Source organism: Aphelocoma coerulescens, chromosome 8 (genome assembly GCF_041296385.1).
Source record: "Aphelocoma coerulescens isolate FSJ_1873_10779 chromosome 8, UR_Acoe_1.0, whole genome shotgun sequence".
Taxonomy (NCBI): Eukaryota; Metazoa; Chordata; class Aves; order Passeriformes; family Corvidae; genus Aphelocoma; species Aphelocoma coerulescens.
This window is the reverse complement of record NC_091022.1, coordinates 24,028,139-24,050,202: the sequence shown is the minus strand read 5'-3', so window position 1 is coordinate 24,050,202 and position 22,064 is coordinate 24,028,139. Positions and strand designations below refer to the sequence as shown.

The 22,064-nt window shown below is 38.8% G+C and overlaps 1 protein-coding gene across 8 annotated transcripts in view; it reads right to left on the bottom strand.

Moving 5' to 3' along the window:
- MAST2 (microtubule associated serine/threonine kinase 2) overlaps positions 1-22,064 on the bottom strand; it is a 185,919-nt gene that overhangs the window by 103,884 nt on the left and 59,971 nt on the right. For all 8 annotated transcript variants that reach the window (XM_069023306.1, XM_069023297.1, XM_069023301.1 and 5 more), the window contains one exon: positions 722-753. In XM_069023306.1, coding sequence (XP_068879407.1) covers positions 722-753 — 32 coding nt within the window. The remainder of the gene's footprint in view (positions 1-721; positions 754-22,064) is intronic.

Sequence of the window (22,064 nt, the reverse complement as noted above, 5' to 3'; positions counted from 1 at the left end):
TGTCTATAGTCCACAAGCTTTGGGAAACAATTTTAAATCATAATGCAATAGCAGGCAGTACAAAAGCTTTCTCTTTTATATAATGCGATCAATAATGCAATTTCTTCCACCATAAATCTGTAAGCATAGCAGAAGCTAAGCTCTAATAACACCACTGAAACACAAGTTAGTTCGCTAAAATTCTTTAAGCATCATAATGCATTTTTAGAAACTGCTGTTTGTTTAAATCACAGTTTTAAAAGCCTACTTTTCCTGACATGTGCTACTTTATTGAGATACCTCTATCAGGCTGCCTGCTCCACAAACACCTGACCTGTGTGGCCCGGGAGCTGTGTGCTTAGACTTCTGTCAACAGATTGTTTGAAGAGCAGTGATCAAAGTTGTCCATATCACATAAATAATCAGTGACTTCTCTGGAGTCACTTCAGGGATGTCACAGTGGCAACACTCAACACCGCAGCTACTTCCATATCAGGATCAGCTCAAGCTGGTAATTAGAAGTAAGCTTACACTACCACTGCTTTTCCTACTACACTTAAGGAAATGAATAGAGGCTTCAGTCTCAGAGAAATCCAAGCTAGCTGTTTCAAAGCCCATGACAGATTCTTGAAAATGCTAACAGAGAAAACAGAGCATCTGCCCATCTAAATTACTTCCACAACTGAACAGCTATATATGTTCAAAACAAACCAAGGGATGAATAAAGAATAATTATACTTACAAGCTTCCTCTTCTGGGGAGACTGAGCTCTTTCTGGAAAAAAAATAAGAATGAAAACCTTGAGTTAATTTTACTTTTTACTATATATTACTAATTTATTGATCAATAAATGACTGAGGTTGAATAAATAAAGAGCTGGCCATTTCCCAGCGCATGCTCAGTGTAGAACTGCACAGCTCTGCTGCTGCACGTTCACAATGCACAGTCTGGGGTACAAAAGTTAATCATTTTGCTTAAATAATCATTGTCTTTGTAGTCAAAAAATCATAAGCACTCAACAGAGCAAACATAACTTTGACATTCAAGCCTGAGCACAGATAAGGCAGTAATTAATTCTGTCCTACATACCTCATCAGCATCAGACCGAACCACTTCCAGAAGTGTGGAACGTGGTGTGCCTGCAGCTGCTGCGGTATGGTCTCACACTCTCACCAAAAGAAAGAATTAATGCATTAATGCAATGGAGTGGATTTTGAGGCGGGGGGGGTGATTTGGGTTTTTTTTTTTGAACATACACGTTAGTTGTGTTATGTATTATCACAAAAAAATCCGAGGCCAAACACTACTCCCACTTCTCAGCAGCATTTTGCGTTTCAGCAGCGCAAGCGAAGGCAGAGGGGGGATTTTGCGGTTTTTATGGCAGTCGACAACCCGGGGGCATCCCCAGGCGCGGGCAGTGCTGGACGCGGCGCATCCCCCGGCACTGCCCAGCGCCGGCCCCGCAATTCCCGGCCCCGCAATTCCCGGCCCCGCAATTCCCGGCCCCACCCGGCTCCGGGGGCTGCGCTCCCGCCGGACACCGCCAGGTGGCAGCGGCGGCCGCAGCCCCGGTTCTGGGGTTTTCTCCTTAAAACATCGGCGCGGGCGGGACCTCGGACGGGCTGCGCTCACCCCCGGCTCAGCGAGCACCAGCAGCGCCAATAGCAAGTGGCTGTCAGGATACTTGAGCTACGGGAAGTGCTTCTCATCCCCTCTACGAAAAAAAAAAATCCGTGTTCTCACTGAATATTGGAAAAAAAAAATCAATAGGAAAAAATATTAAATCCATGAAATCTGGTAAGGTAATCTCTTTTCCATCTTTAGCTACAGTGTTTCTGCTGACTGACATGACTAACAGTGTTACCGACAGGCTGTGACTGGTCTGATCAGTAATACGTGGGATTTGGCTTAAAGTTGTTCAAAGATACCACAAAGTTACAGCCAGTAAAAACTAATAAATAAATAACTAACTTTTACATGCTGGTATTCTTTTCAAGTATGAGTTCTCCATAATTTGAAATTTCATTACAGTTTAACAGTGCTGAGAAAATTCCATGTGTGAATTATTGCAAGGCTGACAGCTTACAGCATCGAGAAATAAATTCCTGTCGTCAGACAAACTTGTCAAGATCTAATCAAAACACTTCAAGTGCATAAGATAATAAATCATTAGCATCTATAACAGGTTGTGAGGTTTATATTCTAAAAAAGGTACTCCTTCCACTCTCATTTGTTAGAAATAATTAGTTTCCAACTGTGAAGCCTATGTAACAAGGACAGCTTTTTGCCACTGCAAATGAATAAAAAGCCAGGTAAGATACAGGTATTGTATATTATTCTGCTTGTGTAGGTAGTATGTTACTTAGACATGCACATACATCTCTTTCATCATGAGCAGCTATATTTAATTTATGCTTTTTAAAGAATATGGCACCTCTTGGCAGAAGGCAGTTTTTCTATTCAAATGACGTATTTCTGTTTATTCCAACACAGTCAGGCCCAGAAATTTTTAGAATGAATGTATAAAGCTCTGGAATTTCATGGTACTGGATGAAAAAGCACAACAGTGACCTTTAAATCTATCTACCATCTTGGTTTTCAACTTTTAGGGTTCATTTTTACAAGCTTTGCTCTAGTCATCAGAGCTGAAAAGTCATTTAAAGGAAAAACACTCCCTTGCAGCAGCACAGCTCTGGTAATTGTGACTTATAATTACCAGACATACATCACAAAAAACATGGTCCAGGAACAGGAATGGACAAATCCTTTCCTTTACAGAATGCTTGTTTTACTCAATATGACCTTTAATACTTCCTATAATGTAGGTAATTCAGGATTAAATGCATGCAAGGTTAGAAGGAGGATTGCCTGGGCTTTGTTCCTGAAAGCATCCCTTGGAAACCAAGTTTCCAAATAAGGAAGGAAGAAAGTCCTAGCAGATGACATCTCAATGCAATTGAAATATTATCCTATACATGTAGGAACCGTCTTCATTCTGCACCTCCACCTTGACAAACACAGTGCAGCTGTGGAATCAATAGGCAGTAGTTCACATTTAATACCACTGTGGTCTTGACAACAAAGAGCACAATCAAAACAATCAATTTTTATACCTGGTGTTCCACCATGCCTCATTTCATGTTAGTCTTAAAATCCCCTTCACAAACCGTAACAGCTACACAGCCCACCACATCCTGGCCTCTGCAGCACTTTCCCTGTCCTCTGGGAAATGACAACGCACCCTTCCCAGCTCTTTGCCCTTTTCTGCCTCTCCAAAGCTGGTAACAGCCCCTGTCATCCCCCAAAACAGACCATGAATGGTGGGGCCAAGGCAAATGCACCAGAGCTGGATGTTACACAACCACAAGCAGTGTAATTATGAGATGTGCTTTTCCCAAATCACCAGGGAGTTTGCGTGTGAAGTTACATCCCAGATAGAAAACGCCTGGAGATGGAAGGAAGGAGGGAGCAGACCACAGACATCTGCTATTTCCTATTTGAGGATGTCCACTGCCAGGAGAATACTGCAGGTCTCCAGGGGATTGAGTGGACAATGAAAATGCCTCCCAGAGATGGGGATACACTCACAGGGTCAAGACTCATCTGGGTCTTAAGACAGCTCAACACTTCAGTGTGTGCAATAGGACCAACTGAGAGTTTGTATCTTAAAATGACAGGGTGGTTTCAAACATCTGAAACAGCACTGCAAAAACAGTGATTCAGTAATTTTGAAAAATGTAAGAGAAAAGTCTAACAGCATTTCACAAGCACCCTATAAAGGTTAAAGTCTACTCAGAATCATATATAGTATTATTATAGTAGAGATTAAATGTTTTAGTGTGTAAATTATGAGGTAGGTGGTGTGATTTAACTGGTTTCCACTCACACCACAAAGGAGGTTGGCATTACATGTCCATGTATCCTGAAAAAATAAATCACTTTTAAGAGGTGAGATAACTAATAAAAGAGTGCTGAGCTGTGACAGCGTGGTCTGAAACACTATTTACAGGGTGCAGCTGTAATGCTTTCAATATGCTAGTTTATCCTGAAGGATGTTTTTCATTTAAGACCACCCTTCTGATGAGAACAACGCACGGACCTGCAAGATTCCAAACTGCCCCTTCCAACAGCACATCTGCCTCCCTGAGCACTTGTGCTGCCAGTAGCTATATTCATATTACCATTATTACTCCAGCCAGACTCCATGCCACCTGCTCTCTAGGTCAATAATATAACCCTCAAAACAGAGGCTTACATTTACATTTGATTTATATGAAGTGCTAAATAGCATAAGAACATTTTAAAATATTGGTGCACATTATTCACGAAGAACTTTCAGAAGTGGAAATAAAGAACTACTTTCACAGATCCTAAAAAATAAGGAGTGTATTAAATCTTGCAGTACTCAAATGACAAGAACAGACTGTTCTGAAAGTTAATTTTTTGTATCAGTTCCACATTTCAAGGCATAATTATTAAACATGCAACTTGATCTCTACATGACAAAAGAAGCAGCAGATTTTCAGACAAGTAGTTAAAAAGGAACCTTGGGAAAGAAATTCAGCATCAAGGAATTTATAAAAAGCTGATTCAAATATCTGCCTTCAAAAGAGTTCCTTGTATTTCATTTTATCTTAAGTTCATCACCTCAATCATGAGGCTATAAAATTAGTAGGACACCATATCATGCTACAGAAGAGGTTTCACAATAAGACTAGATCCTCATTTTACAGGCACCAAGAAGGCTGAAAGAGAAAAAATACCAGCCATTTTAAAGATCATTTTTCTGTTTGCAAAATATATTGTTTAGTACATAGACACCAAAAAATTTATTCCGTTGTGATCTTTTATATACAGAAACTGCATCTGAAACCAGGAATGTTTCAGGCAGCAGGAACAGTGCTAGCTTTTTGCATAGGTGTGTGCACACAATATGGAGAGGAAATAAAGTCTGGAAGTCTATTTGTTCATTGACCTACAATACAACCCACATCGTTTCAGCAGATACGTTATGTTATAAAAGTGTGAAAAAACAGGAACCCATCACTCAAATTTGTCACTTTCTCTCAGTCTTGTAATTTGTCCTTGAATATGTATCTGCACATATGGCACAGACCCACAGGCAAAGTTGGATGCTGGAGCCCGCACTGATGGCAGCTTAAATGGAGTCCTTGCAAATTAAAATGAGAACCATTGCCACACAGGATGTTCCATATTTTTGCCAGAGCAGACAGCATGATTCCTGAGATTGCCTTTGACCTTGGCTCCCTTGCCAAGGTAGCTCACTATCATACCAGTTGGGACAATAGACAAATATTTTTACAGCTATAAGAGTAAATACATTTCAGTTAATAAGTTAATATTTCACAGATGATGAAATTCCACTGACAGTCAGTGACCTGGTACCATGCACTCATGTTTTAATTTTTTTTCCTTTGCTGACTATGTTTGCTTTAGGGTATACTACCAACCAGCAGGGGATTAATTAAATCTCCTTCTATACATAACCATTTGCATTACAGAAATGATATAATGAGGGTTGGAATCTCCAGTTCTGATGGAAAGTACAACCTGGCCATGCAAGGACAAACTGTAATCCATCCATCAGATTAACAGGAAGGAATTTTTCATGGTGATTAAAAAAAAAAAAAAAAACACCCCATGCTAAGCCTTTCTTTCTCCTATCAGAATCTGTCAGGAAAAATAATTTCCTTCTTTTCACCGTATCACTGTAAATGGTTATTAAAAACAGCACTTCTCAATTTCTCTTTCTAGAAATGATTACATCTGAACTTGCTTCCCAAACTCATCAGTGAAGAATTTTAAACAGCAACACTAAACCCGTATCTGTACTGAAGGTCAGATGAACCTATGGAATATGCTGCAGATACTTTCTATAATTTACTGACTTTTTAGAAACTAAATTCAGGATCATACTGTTAGATCATCTGCTTAGCTACAGAGATACTTAAAATACAGAAAATTAATACCCAGCCTCTTGCCAATACCATTCAAAATATTCAGGACATAGAGTTTAATTCCCAGACCAGATTCTCCACACTCTACTGCACTTATGTCTGCCATCACACAAATTCTGAAATGCCACGGATAGCCTAGTCCCAGGGCATCTCCCCACATTCCCAGTACCAGCCAAACTGCCTGGAACCACCCTTTCCTAAGAAATCTCACCTTCACAGTGACAAAGTGCCACAGCCTCCATAAAAACATGACACCAGAATAGTCAACAATGCATCTGTTCACCCAGGGCTACCCTAAACATACTACAAGTTCAAAGCAAAATAAATGTATTGTTTTGATTCATTTTTTACCTCAACAGAACTTGCATGTCAATAAAAATGCCATTTGCAAGTATTCTAACGTCTAAAACCAAATGGGGAAAAAACCCTCAGCTGTTTAGCTAACAGGCAGCCCTATTTCTCTAAATATTCAGTATATATCAGTCTTTCAACCCACAGGTCACAAATCAGCCAATGATGCATTTCATGCTTTTAGATCTTCCAGCCTTTCTTTTCTCTTCAGCTTAGAAATCCCTTACTAGTCAGCAAAATAAAAAGCCTTTGGATTTATTTCAAATTAAGAGTTACTGCAGAAGGAAATAAAGCTAAAAAGCCCTTTAAACTTTAAGCAAAATTCTCAAACACAGCAAATTATTTTCCCTTCCCCACCAGCCCTTCTGGCTGGGCAACAGAAACTTATTCCTTGGTAAGCAAAGCTAAGGATCCAGGTCACATCTGTGTATTAACCTGTCAAGAATATATGTGACCAGAAGCTTCCCACTAACCTTTCATATCACTTAACCTCAGGGCTTTCCATAAGATTATGGATTTTGGTTACTTGACCTAAAATAATTCCAGAATACATCTCAAAACAGGCAGGAATTCACACTTTCCTCAGAATATTTTCAGTGCCCACTCCCGTGTATATATATAATATATATATGTATTTCAGTAAGCTGGAGTGTCTACTCCATATTTTGTACATTACATCATATTTTCCAGCCCAAAATACAACATGACACAGTGCTCATGGTAACAAACGGGACTGAGACCACACGTCATGGCTTGGACTGGCAGATGACAATAAAAACAAGGGATGCAAACCACATTCCCAAGGGATGAATGGGGAGTTGCCCAGCCCCAGGAAAAGCCAGCTGCCACAGCTGGGTGGGCACCCACAGCCCAAGGCAGGGTGGCACCCACACATCCCTCAGCAGCCAGAGCAATGAGTGACTTGCAGTCCCCAAATTCTCATTTCCTCCACAGGATTCATTCCTATCTCTGTTTCTCGGGACCAGGAGCACAGGGTCACTCTGATTTCACGCCTTCATTCAAGCAGAAGTCTCTTTCTTCCCATAGCAAAGGCAATTGCCAGCTTCATATTCAATCCCAGGCTTTTCAGCTGAGGTTAAACAGACAGTGGTTTCTGAAAATTAAGACAACCTCTAAAATCCTGGTCACAATAATAGGGTACAGTAACTCAGCTGTTCAATCCTTAGACACCAGCAAACTAATTTACTATTAACTTGATTGTTCTCCTCAAGGCTAAAAAAATAAAACCAACCATAGCAGCAGCCCTCTTCAAGTACACTTGCCAAGCTTACTTGTAAATGCTACAGAGCACATAAAAGACAATCTTTTTAAGGTGTAATTTCACTTGCAGGAAAAAGTAAATTTAAATATTACAGCTTGAATTTTGCAGCCCAGAGTCCTGGATGTGGTACAGAAGCATAGAAAAAAAAAACAGCACAGCAGAAGAAAAATTATGAATTTACTCTCCTAACAGACAATCCATAAATTGCAACAGCAGTAGCTCCAGAAGACCATTATGAGAACTTATTCCCTGAATTAAACAATAGCAGCAACCCAAAATGTGTGTGTGGATCAACAAAATAAAAAGCGAGATGCATGGCAGTCCTCTGTAAATAAAAGGGTATATTTTAAAACCCGAAAAATAACACCAATAATAAATGCTCCAAAGCTTTCTTATATATTATATTTTTGCACAAATTAGCCTAAGGGTGAAGGAATACTGAGAGTAATAAAGCACACAGCTTAGACAGCTCATTAATCTTTCTCATTACTTAATTCTAGTTTTAAAAGGCCATGAAGCAGATTCCTGATCTGTGCAAGAGCCTGCCTAGCACTGAACATCCAAAATAATGGGAGCAACTGTTCAAAATTCTCTTTCATTTTGCCAGACGGTGCCAGTTTCAGAAATTTAAGTCAAAAGGTCACGTTCTGCAAAATTCTGGAAAATGCAGGAAAGAGTCTCATGTCGGGATCGCAGCTGTAATGCTATTGTTAGAAACCACTCTTAAAATTACTCTGTCTTGACTTGCACCAAAAATTCCTTCGAGACTGGGCATGCAATGGTCACAAGGAAATAGTCACAGCTGCTAAAAATGCCAAGAGCATTACAAATAAACAAATCCAGTTTTATTCTCTCCCTTGTAGGCTCATACTAATATTAATCTCTGATTAAGTCAGTTGACATTTCTACTATACACACATCTACTCCTTAAAAGGTTGTTTCTAGACTAATTAACTGTCATCAAGGCTATCTGACAACCAACTTGATTAATAAAACTCTTTAAATATCCCTGAAAACTGAATAATCAAGCCCAACAAAACTTTGGTGAGTTTGGAACCTTTCAGGTTTATCTTACATAAAAATTACATAAAACAATGAGCCATCTCATGAAAACTCCAGGCCTGGCTCATCACCTCATATCCATTCGGTGCACTGTTAATACAGACCATGAAGAAAAATCAAAGGTTACCCCCAAAATTAACTTGAAATACATTGGTATTATATTAAAATAAATTGGACATTCTTCAAAACCACAGTTGAAGCAACAAAAGGTACATGGTCAGTTCAGTGTTAACATCAGCAGCAGGTCTCTCCCACCAGTCCAAAGGGTTCTGTTTATTCTGTCAGGTTGGCTTCTCACTGACTCCCCAGTTGTAAAGTGTTTGAAAGCAAATAGGCAGAAATTAAATTTGGTGGCTGTTTTTGAGAGGCACTCCCCATGTCTCCAGTTGCTTCATCAATGTTAGGCCAAGACCTGTGACACATCAACAGAATTTTATCTTTACAATTGTCTATTTCTCAATTAATTTAGACAAAAAGAAAAACGTGTCAGGCCAGTGTTGCCAGACAGCTGGACAGCTTGGACAGCCATAAAATTAGGCCAAGTTTCCTAATAGTAAAGCTCCGGGAGAAAGTTCCAGGGGAGAGAAACCTTTCAGTTCCTCAAAAAGCCTCAACAATAAAGGTGTCTCCCATCCTTCCTTAAAGCTGAATCAAGTCCATTCCACATAGATATGGGAAAACACTCTCAGAAATTGAAAGCATAAGCAATCAATTTTAAAGATATTTAGTAATTAGTCCTAAAAGGAATTCCAAGCAAATAAAGCTCCCTTGCCTTCATCTAGTTTATGACTGATAGCATCTGTAACCTCACGAGGCATCCATTAAGTTCAGTAGTTAATTACATCTGCTCTGGCTGGACATTATTTACAGAACAAGCAGATGTAATTTTCCATTGCTTAGCTAAGCTACATGAGGCACTTCAGCCTACCCCTCTCAAATCACTGCTTCTCACAAAAACATGGAAGGAGGGACAGACAGGGTGCTCTGATCATTTTTTTGCAAAGGAATAGTTACAGGCCATCATTCACTTAATGAAGAAATCCACATGCTGAGCACCACGTGAAAATTTGGAATAATCAGATGTCAGACAGTATTTACAGCTTTGTAGCAGACAACAGAATTTTAACTTCTCTTTCTGCCCTCAGAAGTGAATAGTCTCTGATATTCCTTATGCCTGCTGGGCTACACACTGGAACATAAGCCCTTGAAAAAAGTGATGAAAGAAAAGGCTCTGTTGCTTCATTCCCCAAAAATAAATACTTTTTTACAAGAAAAGCAAAAGCCACAGATATTTGACATTTACACATAGTATGTGTATAGGAAAAGATATTCACCCCCTAGACATATAAGGTGGTTACACACCCAGTGTGACTCATTTCAGTTATAACACAAAGCCTTTTTATCACAACTTTTTTATTATTAGTTTTAAAAAACAATAATTTCAGTGAAAAAATCAAACATTAAATTGGAACATGCTTTCCCATCATCTTTCACACTTACTTTCAAACAAGTTGGGTTTTTTTCTGCTTAGGCATATTTAAATTAACCATAAAGACAAAAAAAAATATTAGAAAAAAGCAATTAAATGGTCCTCTCAATTTCGGTAAGATGGAACTGTAATAATCACCAATTGAACTCTAATTTTCAAATTACAATCTTATATTAACTTCAAGTGCAACAGCGCCTGTCACGTCCACATGTGACAATGCTCTAAGGTGGAATATAAAATGGGAAACTGCAAAGTGGTGCTAGGCCAAACCCATGAATAATTTACAGATCAAACCCAATGCATGGAAAGTTTTCTACTGGTGTAGGTAAGATAATATTCGGGCTTAGAAGAGGCAGAACATATCTCACAAAAGCAGCATTTATTGCTTTCAAAATGAAAGACAGGTGAGCTGGGAACCATAGGAACTGACCAATCTCATTCCTGGACATATTTTTAAATAACCACATCCAGCCCTGTCCTTCAGGTATATCACAAATTCTGCAAGTGTCAAGAGAACTGAAGTTTTTGGATCACTCCAATTTCTCCTATGAAAAAACATGGGATACATCTAAGCATCTTTCACAGATTTATTTATCAACAACCCTACATTTAATAGAATTGGATAATTCAAGTTTACTCAGCGCCAAGAGATCTGTTTCAGAGTAAAGGAAAATTCATCCCCAATTAAAGTGCTGGTAAAATACAGGCACTCAGTCCCAAAGCAGAGATTTGAGAAACTGCAGACTGTGCCTAATGACTTTTAGTTCTGATGGGCGATTAGTGCGCTTTGTAATGGACTGACAGAAACAGCTGATTCTATTACAAGGACATGTTCTGGCTAGGATTCTCTTTCTGTTGCATTTAAATTATAAATATGGACTCTCTTGAAAATATATCAAGACAAAAGATATTAATCAATATCTAAAACTTCTGTCTTCTGTCCTTTACCACACTTCAAATTAGAACAAACACTGACCTCATCACCAGGAAAGCCTTGCAGGTACTCAGGACCGTCTGCACTGTAATTTCTGTTCTGTACATTCCTCTTCATCCTCTACTCCTTTCAGAAAAAATTGCAAGGGTTTTTTTTAATTCAGCTGTTGGCTTCAAAGTCAAGTTTTAAGGCATATTCCTGTTTGCATTTATGGGTACAGAAGAAATTTCCAAAGACTTTGCAAGACCTGAAAATTCATCACCAGTTATCACTGAACAGTCTCCTTCTTCAAAGAGGATTTGGGAAGGGGCTTTTCCTGAACTTGACAGGTCTCAAAACAACAAGTCTAATCAATGGCCTTGTTCACACTTTCAGGTTGAATTCAATGCATGATTAAAGCATTCAGCTCAGAATAGCTTCTGGGGAGCCAAAACGTCTTTGCTACAATGTTTTTAACTCAATGTCTGTAATGCACTGTAGGAGAACTCGAATACCAGAACCAAAGTCCCTGCTCCTCTCATACATATTTCATAAAACCTACAAAAAATGTTATTCATAGTGAAAAGAGAAAGCAGCATGGAAACTGCAAACCATCTAGCAAGCAAGGAGCTTCAGTACATAGAAACATTTAAGTACAAAAGTAGGGCAAGCACCTAAAAATCAGGTCTATACCTCTGCACAAACTTTCCTACTGTTGTTTTTGAAGTTTTGTTGTCATTTTCTTTTGTCTATCCGCCCCACTAACAATCAGCCCCAACTCAACAGCTGTTCTCAAAGTAGAAGTTACAATTTTGATGTGCTGCCATGTGCATTAGAGAACTTTCTATACAAAGAATGTTTGTTGTGGATGATAAAACAATTCTTACAACCATAACCAATGAAAAAAAAACCACCTTATGAGACTTTTCACTGAACTTGTTACATTTTTGTTTGAGAGGGACCAAACTGAAAAGAAACAACTGAAAAGATGGAAGTTTAGTGAGCATCTGTGAAGAAATAACCTAGATAGCTTTCAAAGAATGACCCAGGGTTTCACTTCCTGATAGCAATCATCTACCCATGCTCCTTGGTATGGTAAATTGTCTTCTTCGTCAAGAAAATTCTTGGTTCATTTCCCTTAGATGTTTGACTCCTTAATCCCTATTTCCACGATGTTTTCTCTCAGGCAGTGCTACCACAAGCTGTACTGGTGCTCCCAAATTCTCACAACAGAAGTGCAACTTCAGCAGCCAGAACAAAGGATTAGTAAAAGCATTAAAGTGATCCTGCTAAATCATTCAGTGCTTACACAAAAACTGAATTAATTTCATCCGTTCTCCTCCATTTAAATTCTGTGATAACTGATAATTTTCATTTCAATAAAACAGTTTAGAAACTGATAAAATAGTTCCAATGTGGTCTGACTGCAACAGGCTCAAAGGTCTTCTAGCATATTTCACTTTTCTGTTTCTCACAAAGTCAAAAGCACAGCAAAGGAAAGGCAAGATGGTGATTCCCATTTAAATCCTATTCTTGGAGCTGAAACATTGCTCCAAATTCACCACTGTATTTTAAGCATTTCAGTTTACTTAGGAGGAAAGAAACTTTGGAGATTTAAGGATTTATTTTTAATGTGGGCTTTGTACTTGCTGAATTCAGAATTTTAATATCAGAAAGCAAACTCACCATCTAGTCAAGGAATTACAGATAGCTGGCTATAGGGGGATTTCTCTAACACACATACACCCAAAACAAACCCAGTGAAACTTGTGGGGTTAGTCCAGATTTACATATATGCTGAGACAATTTAGACTTAACATCTCAAATGATCTTTTCTCATTTACATGATTTAAAAAAAGGTGTGTCACAGGTACCACTTTATTTTCACTGTTTTTAATTCCACAGTAGCTTCTTAAATAATGAATATTTCTTTTCTGCCCATCACTTATTTTTATAGAAGTATCTATCTTTGAAACAAATTTAAAAGTGAGCTTGATATTTATTTAAGAAAAATCCTAGGATGGCTCACCCGGACACAAGAAATATCAGAGACTGGGCAACAAAAATATTTATCTTCAGAGAAAAAAAGCAGGTTTTCAGATGTAGTGAGCCTGCTGTCTTATTAGGTGAGCCCCTGGGAAAGTCTATTGCTTTGTTAACATGGTGTTGGGTTATTTTTCAGATGAAGGTAAAGCAACTCTAGTCATATTCCCTCCCCCAGCTGAAGCCATAAGAAGCTGCCCAGCATTCATGTCCAGAGTGCTTAAATCACAATGTACAGCCTGCTGAAAAAAATAAAATCGATAGACATTATGCATACTTATTTAAAAATCAATAGACATTATGGATTAATAAAATATTCTTTTCATTTTCCCTGTTATTCTAATTGAATACTTATAAGCCTCTCTAGCCATGTTTAACATTAAATGCAAATGGACACAGAGCATTTAAATGCGTACTGGTTCTAGGAAGCAGAATCTGTACTGTAAAACAAACTTGAAAGAAGCCTTTGTAAATTACCATACTGAGGCACACAAAACCTTATTTTCAATCCTAATACTTCAAGTTTTCCTAATTTCAGTGTACTTAAATAGCATTCCACTGCCTCTTCAGACCTAGAAACTATTAAAGCAAATGACTGACCAAAAAAATAGTATTTTCAAAATAATATTGGAACTTCACTACACAAATGTCCGTTAATTTCAGTGGAACAGGTGGAAAATTAGGTTCACTGTACTGTCTGAAAACCTCTATCTATGGCTTCCTTCATGCCTAGAAGGTTTTTGCTTCACAGATTCAGGTACTCCTATCAAAGCAAATAAGTCTCTGGATCCTGGGAAAGGCAGGGAGCAGAAAAAGGACTCAAAAAGCCAAAAGGCAAATAAGCAATATAATAGCAAGATACAAGAAGGGAAATGAATCTGCCTACAATGCCAGGGAACTGCCATGTGCAATACCAAGCCTAAAGCAAAGCAGAACTTAAAAGTGCTTCCACATTAATTCTAGAAGCCTGAAAAATAAAACAAAAGTATATTTGGCATCAAACAGCCACCCTCTGTAACAGGCATCCCACACACCTGCCCCCAGGGGGATAATCTATGGGATAGTGTTGTCAGTATCTACTTATCAGGATTGATGGATTAAGCTGTGGGAGCAGGGAAGATGCTCTGCAGATGAAGTTTACCAGGATAAAAATATTACAGAAGAAACACTTCACAGAATCTCTTTGGGCAGGAAACCCAGCCTGTAATAGCCAAAAATACAGTTCCAGGGCTGTGCTACCAATTCTCAGTTCAAGGCAATGACAACAATCAGGAAACATTAAGTAAGATTGGGGGAAGCTGAGAAGTTAGGACAAGTCACAAGAGTGGAAGTTTTCAGTCTGGGCCAGTGCTTCACCAGGATAACAGAAGATCAGTCTGAACTCCAACAAGAGATGCTATTTTGGGTTTGTCCCCAGCCTTCTACATTCCTTTTAATTTTTAGTGCCCACAGAATTATTCTGTCTTGACCGGGGTGCAGCATTCCTCCTGGGCAGAAGCCTTTGGTCCCAAAGAGTTGATCAGCTCCCATCACATCTAATTCCTTCTTTTTACTCCATTATGTTGTCCACACATGTGGGCTGCTAATCTCTTGTCTACAGATTCCCACACATCGAGCTGGCAGGTATTACAGAGAATGTGTTTCAATGGCCCACTTGGCATCCTCAAGTTACCCTCAAAGCATCCTACCCACACAGAAACTCATTTAACTGCATTTATTCACAGAGTCACCCACTATCACAATCAGCTTCCCCTTATCCTTGGGGATATCATCTCTGCTGGAGGAGCCTCCTCAGTACAGAAGGATACAATGACACTGTCTGGAAGATGGATCTTGTCCAAAAGATCAAGTCCATCCTCACCAGCAGTGCAGAGGGAGTGGTGTCCCTGCAGGTCTCACCTCTGAACCTCTCTACTAAGTTCATCCAGTTCAGTTACTTTCAGCTTAGAAGAGCAAATCTGTTCTCTTAATGCTGAGAGCTCCCTGAACTACACATACTGAAGACCTGCTCCATCACATGTTCTGCATTCTCTGCAAAAAATGGAGAACCCTTCACTTAGACACCAGATTTTTACATGTATCTGATGTTTAACAGTGTGTTAGGTACTGGAACCTGATGCTAATTAAGCTTATTCTCTTCCCCCTCTATTCTACTTTTATTAAGTAAATTAGAAATAGGTGAGATCTATCCAAAAGCAGGTTTGGTTTGTTGAGCTTATGGGTTTCTTCTTAAATGCTGACTTGAGGCATTCTCTCTCTACACTGATGACAGCCGATCTTTTTGTTGTCCCCTGTTCTACACACAAATTAGAAATTTCTTTTACTTTCATTCCTCCATCTCTGAAAAGGTCAGGCATTCTCAGTATCCCAGATGATCAGGCAGAAAGCTGGCTAATATTGTAAGTGCGTCAAAAATCTTACATACAGAACTAAAGAAAACCCCAAACAACCAATGCAAAAGATCAAAAGTGTGTTGTTATTTTATTACAGTAAAATGTTAGATAGAAGTCTGAGATTTGAGTTTTCCATTTAGATTGAGTTTTCCTAACTTAATTCCAGCATACACTGCAATAGCAGATACTGCACAGAACCAAACGTGGATTTCCTGTAAATCCTGGCAGTGTGAGGAATTTATCAGGCGAGTGGGCAACACAATGCCAGAAGCAGGATACACACAACCAAGGACTCACACACCCATATACAGCCAAACTAGCTCTAATTTGAAAAAGGACAGAGGAGAAACTGTGAAGACAATGGACAGCTGTAATTGGGGAGTAAAATGCAAACAGGCTGTTAGGCAGCATCAAGAACGGGATGGAACATAATATGGAAATGACTATAATGGCATTAGCTCAATCAGAAGCACATCAGCAGCTATGATGCCATGTCTGGTTCTGGGCATGTCATTCACAAAGACAAATCCCAGACTCCTGGCCAAGACAGCTTGCTACTATTCTTGAAATTCATTTTCCTATGGAATATATACTTCAGCCTAAAACTACAAAAAAACCCTCCAGCCACCACGGAACAAGTTTTCGTAAGAGAGGAAATAACTTGTTTTTCTAGCCAAAGGAGGAGAGGTAGCTTCAAATGCCTGCAGTGTGACAGCACTTGCCTTCCACAGCTCAGCAAGGAGTGCCTCCAGTTCATCTTAAATGAATATTCAAATGCTGGCAGCCATCATTCCAGCAAAAGAAGTCTTTGGCTGCAGTGAGGATAGCCTGATGGATTCATTGAAGGAAGAATTCCCACAGAAGGAAAGCTACTCAGAACAAAGGACAATGCTGGCACAAGAAATGATGCATACAAATAGGTGTAAGTGCTCAAAATGGAAACTAAAAGTTTCTGATTTTCAGAAGACCATGCTTCTAAAACAGCAGCAATGAAGTGCTTAAATTCTCTGTGGTTCTAAAGAAATACAACTGGACAGTGTATGTACATTATTTCATGCATATTTATAGATCTAGATATAGAGATGATATCGATATATAGATATATAGATATACACACATCATTTCTATGAATACACAGGCACAAAGAAATTCTGTTTTCCTGGGATAAAGGGAAAGCTCACACATTTTCATTTGTATATATACAAACTTCAAAGACACCACAAGAGCAAATTTTGTTCCAAGGCACTGATGCACCACAGATTACAGTATTATTTCCAACACCTTCTTTCACAACTGACTTTCTTTCTTTGGAAAACAAAAGGCTTGGAAGCCACAGGTTTCTGGAATGCATTTTCTAGATGTGCAATTTATGGAGGCATTCAAAAACAGCCTGCAATAAATATAGCAAGGCAAACTGAGAAAGCTTAGGGCAAGAGGAATTTTCCTAATCTGCTTAGGCACAGGATTTTTTTAGTGGCAACATGGCTGCTGCTATATGCCTGTGTCTCCCTGTCCTAAGCCTGTTTGCTTTTTGTTTTCTGTTTAGTTTGATTCTCTGGGGGGGCTTAATTGTTTTTTGCTTTTTTGTCTTCATGGTAGGATTCCTTTATTATCTGATTTTACGGCTGCCATTGCCATTTTCTGTGGGAGCACTTTTTTGTTTGTTTTATGGCCCACCTTCAGTGAATCCTCTCTAGCTGCAATCAAACTTTTTGGCTTTTTACTCCACTCCATTATTCTACTGCACTACAGTTTACTTTTGAGGGATTTGCTGCAAGACTCTCAGCCCCAATTCCAGCAAATGAGGACTACAAAGGATCCATCTGCTGCTGATACACAGAAGTCTCCGCTGAAATACTTCTTATGCCACAAATGCGTCATTTGGGATGGATGGATGGAGCTAAATCACCACATCTTTTCACAAGAGGATGCACTCCAGGAGTAGGAATCAAACTCCTGAAGACACTGTGGATCAGGATTTTTTCCAGGAGAAGGAAGAGCTGCCAAGAAACCAAAGGCTTTGTCATTTGACTGCCATTCCACCAGCACTATTATGAGCTGTTACTTCAGGTTTTTGCACCCCTGATCACTGAGGTTTTCACCATTGAAAAAGGAATTAGCACCTGTATGTCAATCAGTGAAAATATTTACTTGAATTTTGACTTGGTTATTAAATTTCATATTGCACATACTTATGATATGGACTTTAGAAATACACTGGTTGATTCATCTCCACCATTAATGCTGCAATAGGAGGAGAGTGACAGGTCTCTCCTGAACAGCTTCTGGAGATGAAGATGCAATCTTTCTGAACTGAGAAAGGATTATTTCAGATCTTCTAACTCTGATTGCTGGCAGTATTGTTGATCCATCAGCATCTTGTATTACCTGTAAAAATTAAAATTAAAATTCTATGTACCTTGAGAAAGTTCTATTTTGTCCAGCATCAGGAGACAAAGGGAGCTATCCTGCCATTCTTTTAGCATTAGCTTGTTATTATGTCTTGTGCACCAGAAGGCAACCTCCCATGTCCAAAAATCAATTTCTTGTAAAATTATGTTTTTCTCTGTTGAAAGTTCAAATTGTTTTTGGCAAGTGTTCTTATTTAATATTTTGCTGTCACTGAAGTTTTAACCTCCTCCCTGCAACCTGGAGTTACTATCACAACCTCGGTGGCATATTGGCTGCCCTTAAATATTGCAATTTTCTCATGGTTTCAAGACTGTCCTTGAGGAAGAGCATAAATGGTCTTATTTCTCAGTTAGTTCTCAAACTGTCTGCAAACCGGGCCGTGGTCAAATGGTTGGAGGTGACCAGGTAAGGACAGGATACAAAGCTGCCCCATCTCAGTCAGATGCAGCAGGTGGTCCCATGCACAGCTGCAAGTCCATTAAAAGCCTTACTTACATTATCTTAATTAACTTTTTTAACACTTGCCTGCCCTGCTGAATTCATCTGATGTTGAAAGCTGACTCGTGTTTCGATTTGGACCCCAAAACTGGAATTATGTTATATTTCAATCTGAAACTCCATCAAACTGACAGCTTTGTCTTTTAATGGTCCAGATCAAAATAGTACAGATGAATTTTTACCTGTATCAAAAAACAGGAGAGTTTATTCACACTAATAACATTAGCACTTTTCTTGTAATGTTAGCACTAATGTTTGTATTTTTCTCACTGAGCTAATACTGCACATTGTCCTCTTATCACAGTTCTACTTTGTATGTTGTCAGTCCTGTGTCATTAGGTATTTTGTAGGATAAGTGTTCTATTTCTTATTTGATACTCATATTTTTACTTTAATATTTTCATGAGCTGATCTCAATGTTATGATTTTTTATTTCTGCAAGACGACTCATATAGCTATTACATGAGTTCTTTAAGGAATTATAATTCACATTCTGATATCTCTTACACTATTTAACATGTGTCAAAATAAATAGTAGAAAAATCCTTTTTAATGCAAAAGAATATCTGCATGGATATTGCACAAATCTTTATCAACCGAAATACTATTTGAAGATTTCCATTCCAAAGCAATTACCACTCCTGCAGAAGAAAGCAGCTGATGAAACAGGGGGCAGAAAAGATCAGTACTTAATCCATTATCACATCCCAGTAATGCTAATCTAGGTGTAAGATTAATTTGGACTTCAAACATATTAAAGCAGCAAAATAAGATTTGCTTCCAGAAATGTTCAAAAGACAGTATATCCATATGATCAGATTCAACATTTACTGCAACCTTTCGTCCATAACATGAATTTGAAACCAACTCAAATGTTTAGTAAAAGGTAATACAAATAGATGGTGTATGGAATCACCCAAACATGGATTTTAATATGGGAAACAGAACTTAATGAGATCATCTTCTCTGACAGGGCAATTAAAACACAAGGAGCATATTTCTAAAGCAATCCCTTCAGTATTTAGCTCATGTAAACTTACTCAATTATTTGGACGTAGCATTTTGTTGGTCTCCACCTATGAGGTTTCTATTCTTTTTAATTCTATGTTTTCCCCTAAGAACTTGACAGTTACTTGATAAATCAATTCTAAAAACATTTGGTTTAGCCTGCCTGACCTTTGAAGTTGGTGTATTATTTCTAAAGTAATTTTTTCCAAACACAACAATTCAATAACCTACCAGCTTACTCCACAGCAGCAATGGTGAATAACCTCTAAGTATCTTACTACTGTTAAATCTAACAGTAGTAAGAGTTAAGCTTCTACTTTTTCTTTTTTGTTTCCCTGACTTTGATTTCTGTTCAATTTATAAAGGTAAATACTTCTTAGCAGATTGGTAGGTATCTCTTTTTACCTGGGATTTCAAACTGCTCAGTTTACTGGCCACTGACTGAAGAACTCATTTCACTGTAACAAGAATTAACATTGTGCATAAAGATTCACATGGGAAGGCATTGATTGAAAGACTCCGGACCTTCCAGGTTCTTACAGTTCTTACAGCCTGGCATTTGGATTTCATCTTTCTGCCTCCTTAATTTTAGGTTAACTTCAGGGAGTTCTCATCCAGACACCACCAAAATGCAGGTTCAAAGAAAAGGTGTACTTGTCTTTTACCAGCAGCGCCATGTCCCTCCTGTGCTGGGGACTGCAGAGCTGGACACAGAGCTCCAGGTGGGTGTCACCAGAGTGGAGCAGAGGGGAAGAATTCCCTCCCTCCCCTGATGCCCACAGTGCTTTGGATGCAGCCCACGACACGTTTGGCTTTCGTGGCTGGGGCATGTCCAGCCTCTCACCCACCAGCACCCCCACGTCCTTCTCAGCAGGGCTGATCTCATCTGTTCAACCTCCCAGCCCGGATCTGTGGTTGGGGTTGCCCCAACACATGCACAGGACCTTGCACGTGGCCTTGCTGAACTTCAAGAGGTTCACACAGGCCCATTTCTGACACGTCCAGGTCCCTCTAGATGGCATTGCTTCCCTCCAGCGTGTCACCCACGCTGCTCAGCATGGTGTCACCAGCAAACTTGCTGAGGGTGCCCTCAATCCAACATCACCAACAAAGCGGTTAAAGAATGTCAGTCCCAACACCACTCCCTGAGGAAACCCCTCGTCACTGGTCTCCACTTGGACATCAACCCATTGACCACAACTCTGCGTGCAACATCTATTTCAACATTCATTTTTCTCCCATAACCTCATTTTTAATTAAAAAAGATTTCCTCTGAATTTTATTTAAAACTGTAACCCTTAAAAACAAATATCGTGCTCAAATGCTATGAATGTTTATCTTACTGCTCTCTCAGCTGCATTTTATGATCTTTAGAGCTACTTTGACTCCTTTAGCTACATTTTCTAAGTACAAATCTTTAAGATGCCCTCCAGTTGGAAAAATCTTTACTCCATTCAAGGAATTAAACACAGTTTTTTATTACAACTTCAAATATATTTACAAACTTCTTTTGTCTTCATCAGTTTTCATTTTGTGTTTCATTATGGTTTTCTGGCTGCTATGAAGCAGTTTAGAACTAAGATAACAAATGTTAGATTCAGTGGGGGAAAAAAAGAGGGCTGATTATTGAACAGTGAAGTGAATGTTATTTCAAACAGATGAAAAATAGATACCTTGTCCAAATATATCTCATTGCATGGCTGAAAGACTGTGAGAGCAGAAATAAGATTTTAAGAGAGGCATGTTAAGTAAAAGCCTGTAATACTGCTCAAGCTGTTAAAAAATACAGTGCTTAAAACCAATTTCTAGCCATAACAACTATCAATCATGATCTGTTACACTAATAATAGGATTTTATTCTGTTTTTGCTTTTTTAATATTGGCACACATCCAAGATGAAAAGTGGCATAGAGGTCTTTCTCCCCTGCCTTTGTGTAGCATAATATATTCCCTAAACCTGCTTGTTACATAAATATTAAAGAGGAATTCCATTTTTTTTGAGTCTCTATCAGAACTAACTCAGCATCCCAAACTGTTTGGGTACTTGCAGCTTTCACACATATTTGTTTCGGCCATCCTTCCCCATCCAAACCACAACTTGTTCCACACAAGACCAATGTAATTTATGCCTGTCACTGGTTCCTAAAAACAAACAGTGTTTGTTAACTTCTTTTTTTATAAAATTAGCAAAAGCCAAATCAACCATTCCCATAAGGACTTTCAGCAAAGACCCAAAAACCCAGCCCAGGTACAAAGGTAGCCTATTTTTACTTTTACAGCTAACTATCGTGCTGGTTTGACTTTTTGGGTTTTGTTTTGGGCTTTTTCCAAGAGAACAGTGGGGGCTCTTGAAATACCAACAGGAGACATTTTAATGCTTTCTGAAATCTGCCTTCTAGGAGTTTAGAAGCACTAATTCTTCACCAAGAATACTCGGGGAGAAATTGAGGTTGCTAGCTGGGGAAAAAAAAAAAAAAGGCAAGCATTCCATTTAAAACATCCCTTCTGCTCTAAAGTGGTCAGGTTTCATTTGCACAATGCACCCTGCTGACGTTAATTTAGCAGCCCTCTAATCAAGCTCACTTCCTGAAAGAAAAGCAGAGAATATTGAAATGAGGGTTGTTAAACTCCAAAGTTTTCAGAAAACAGAAGGAAC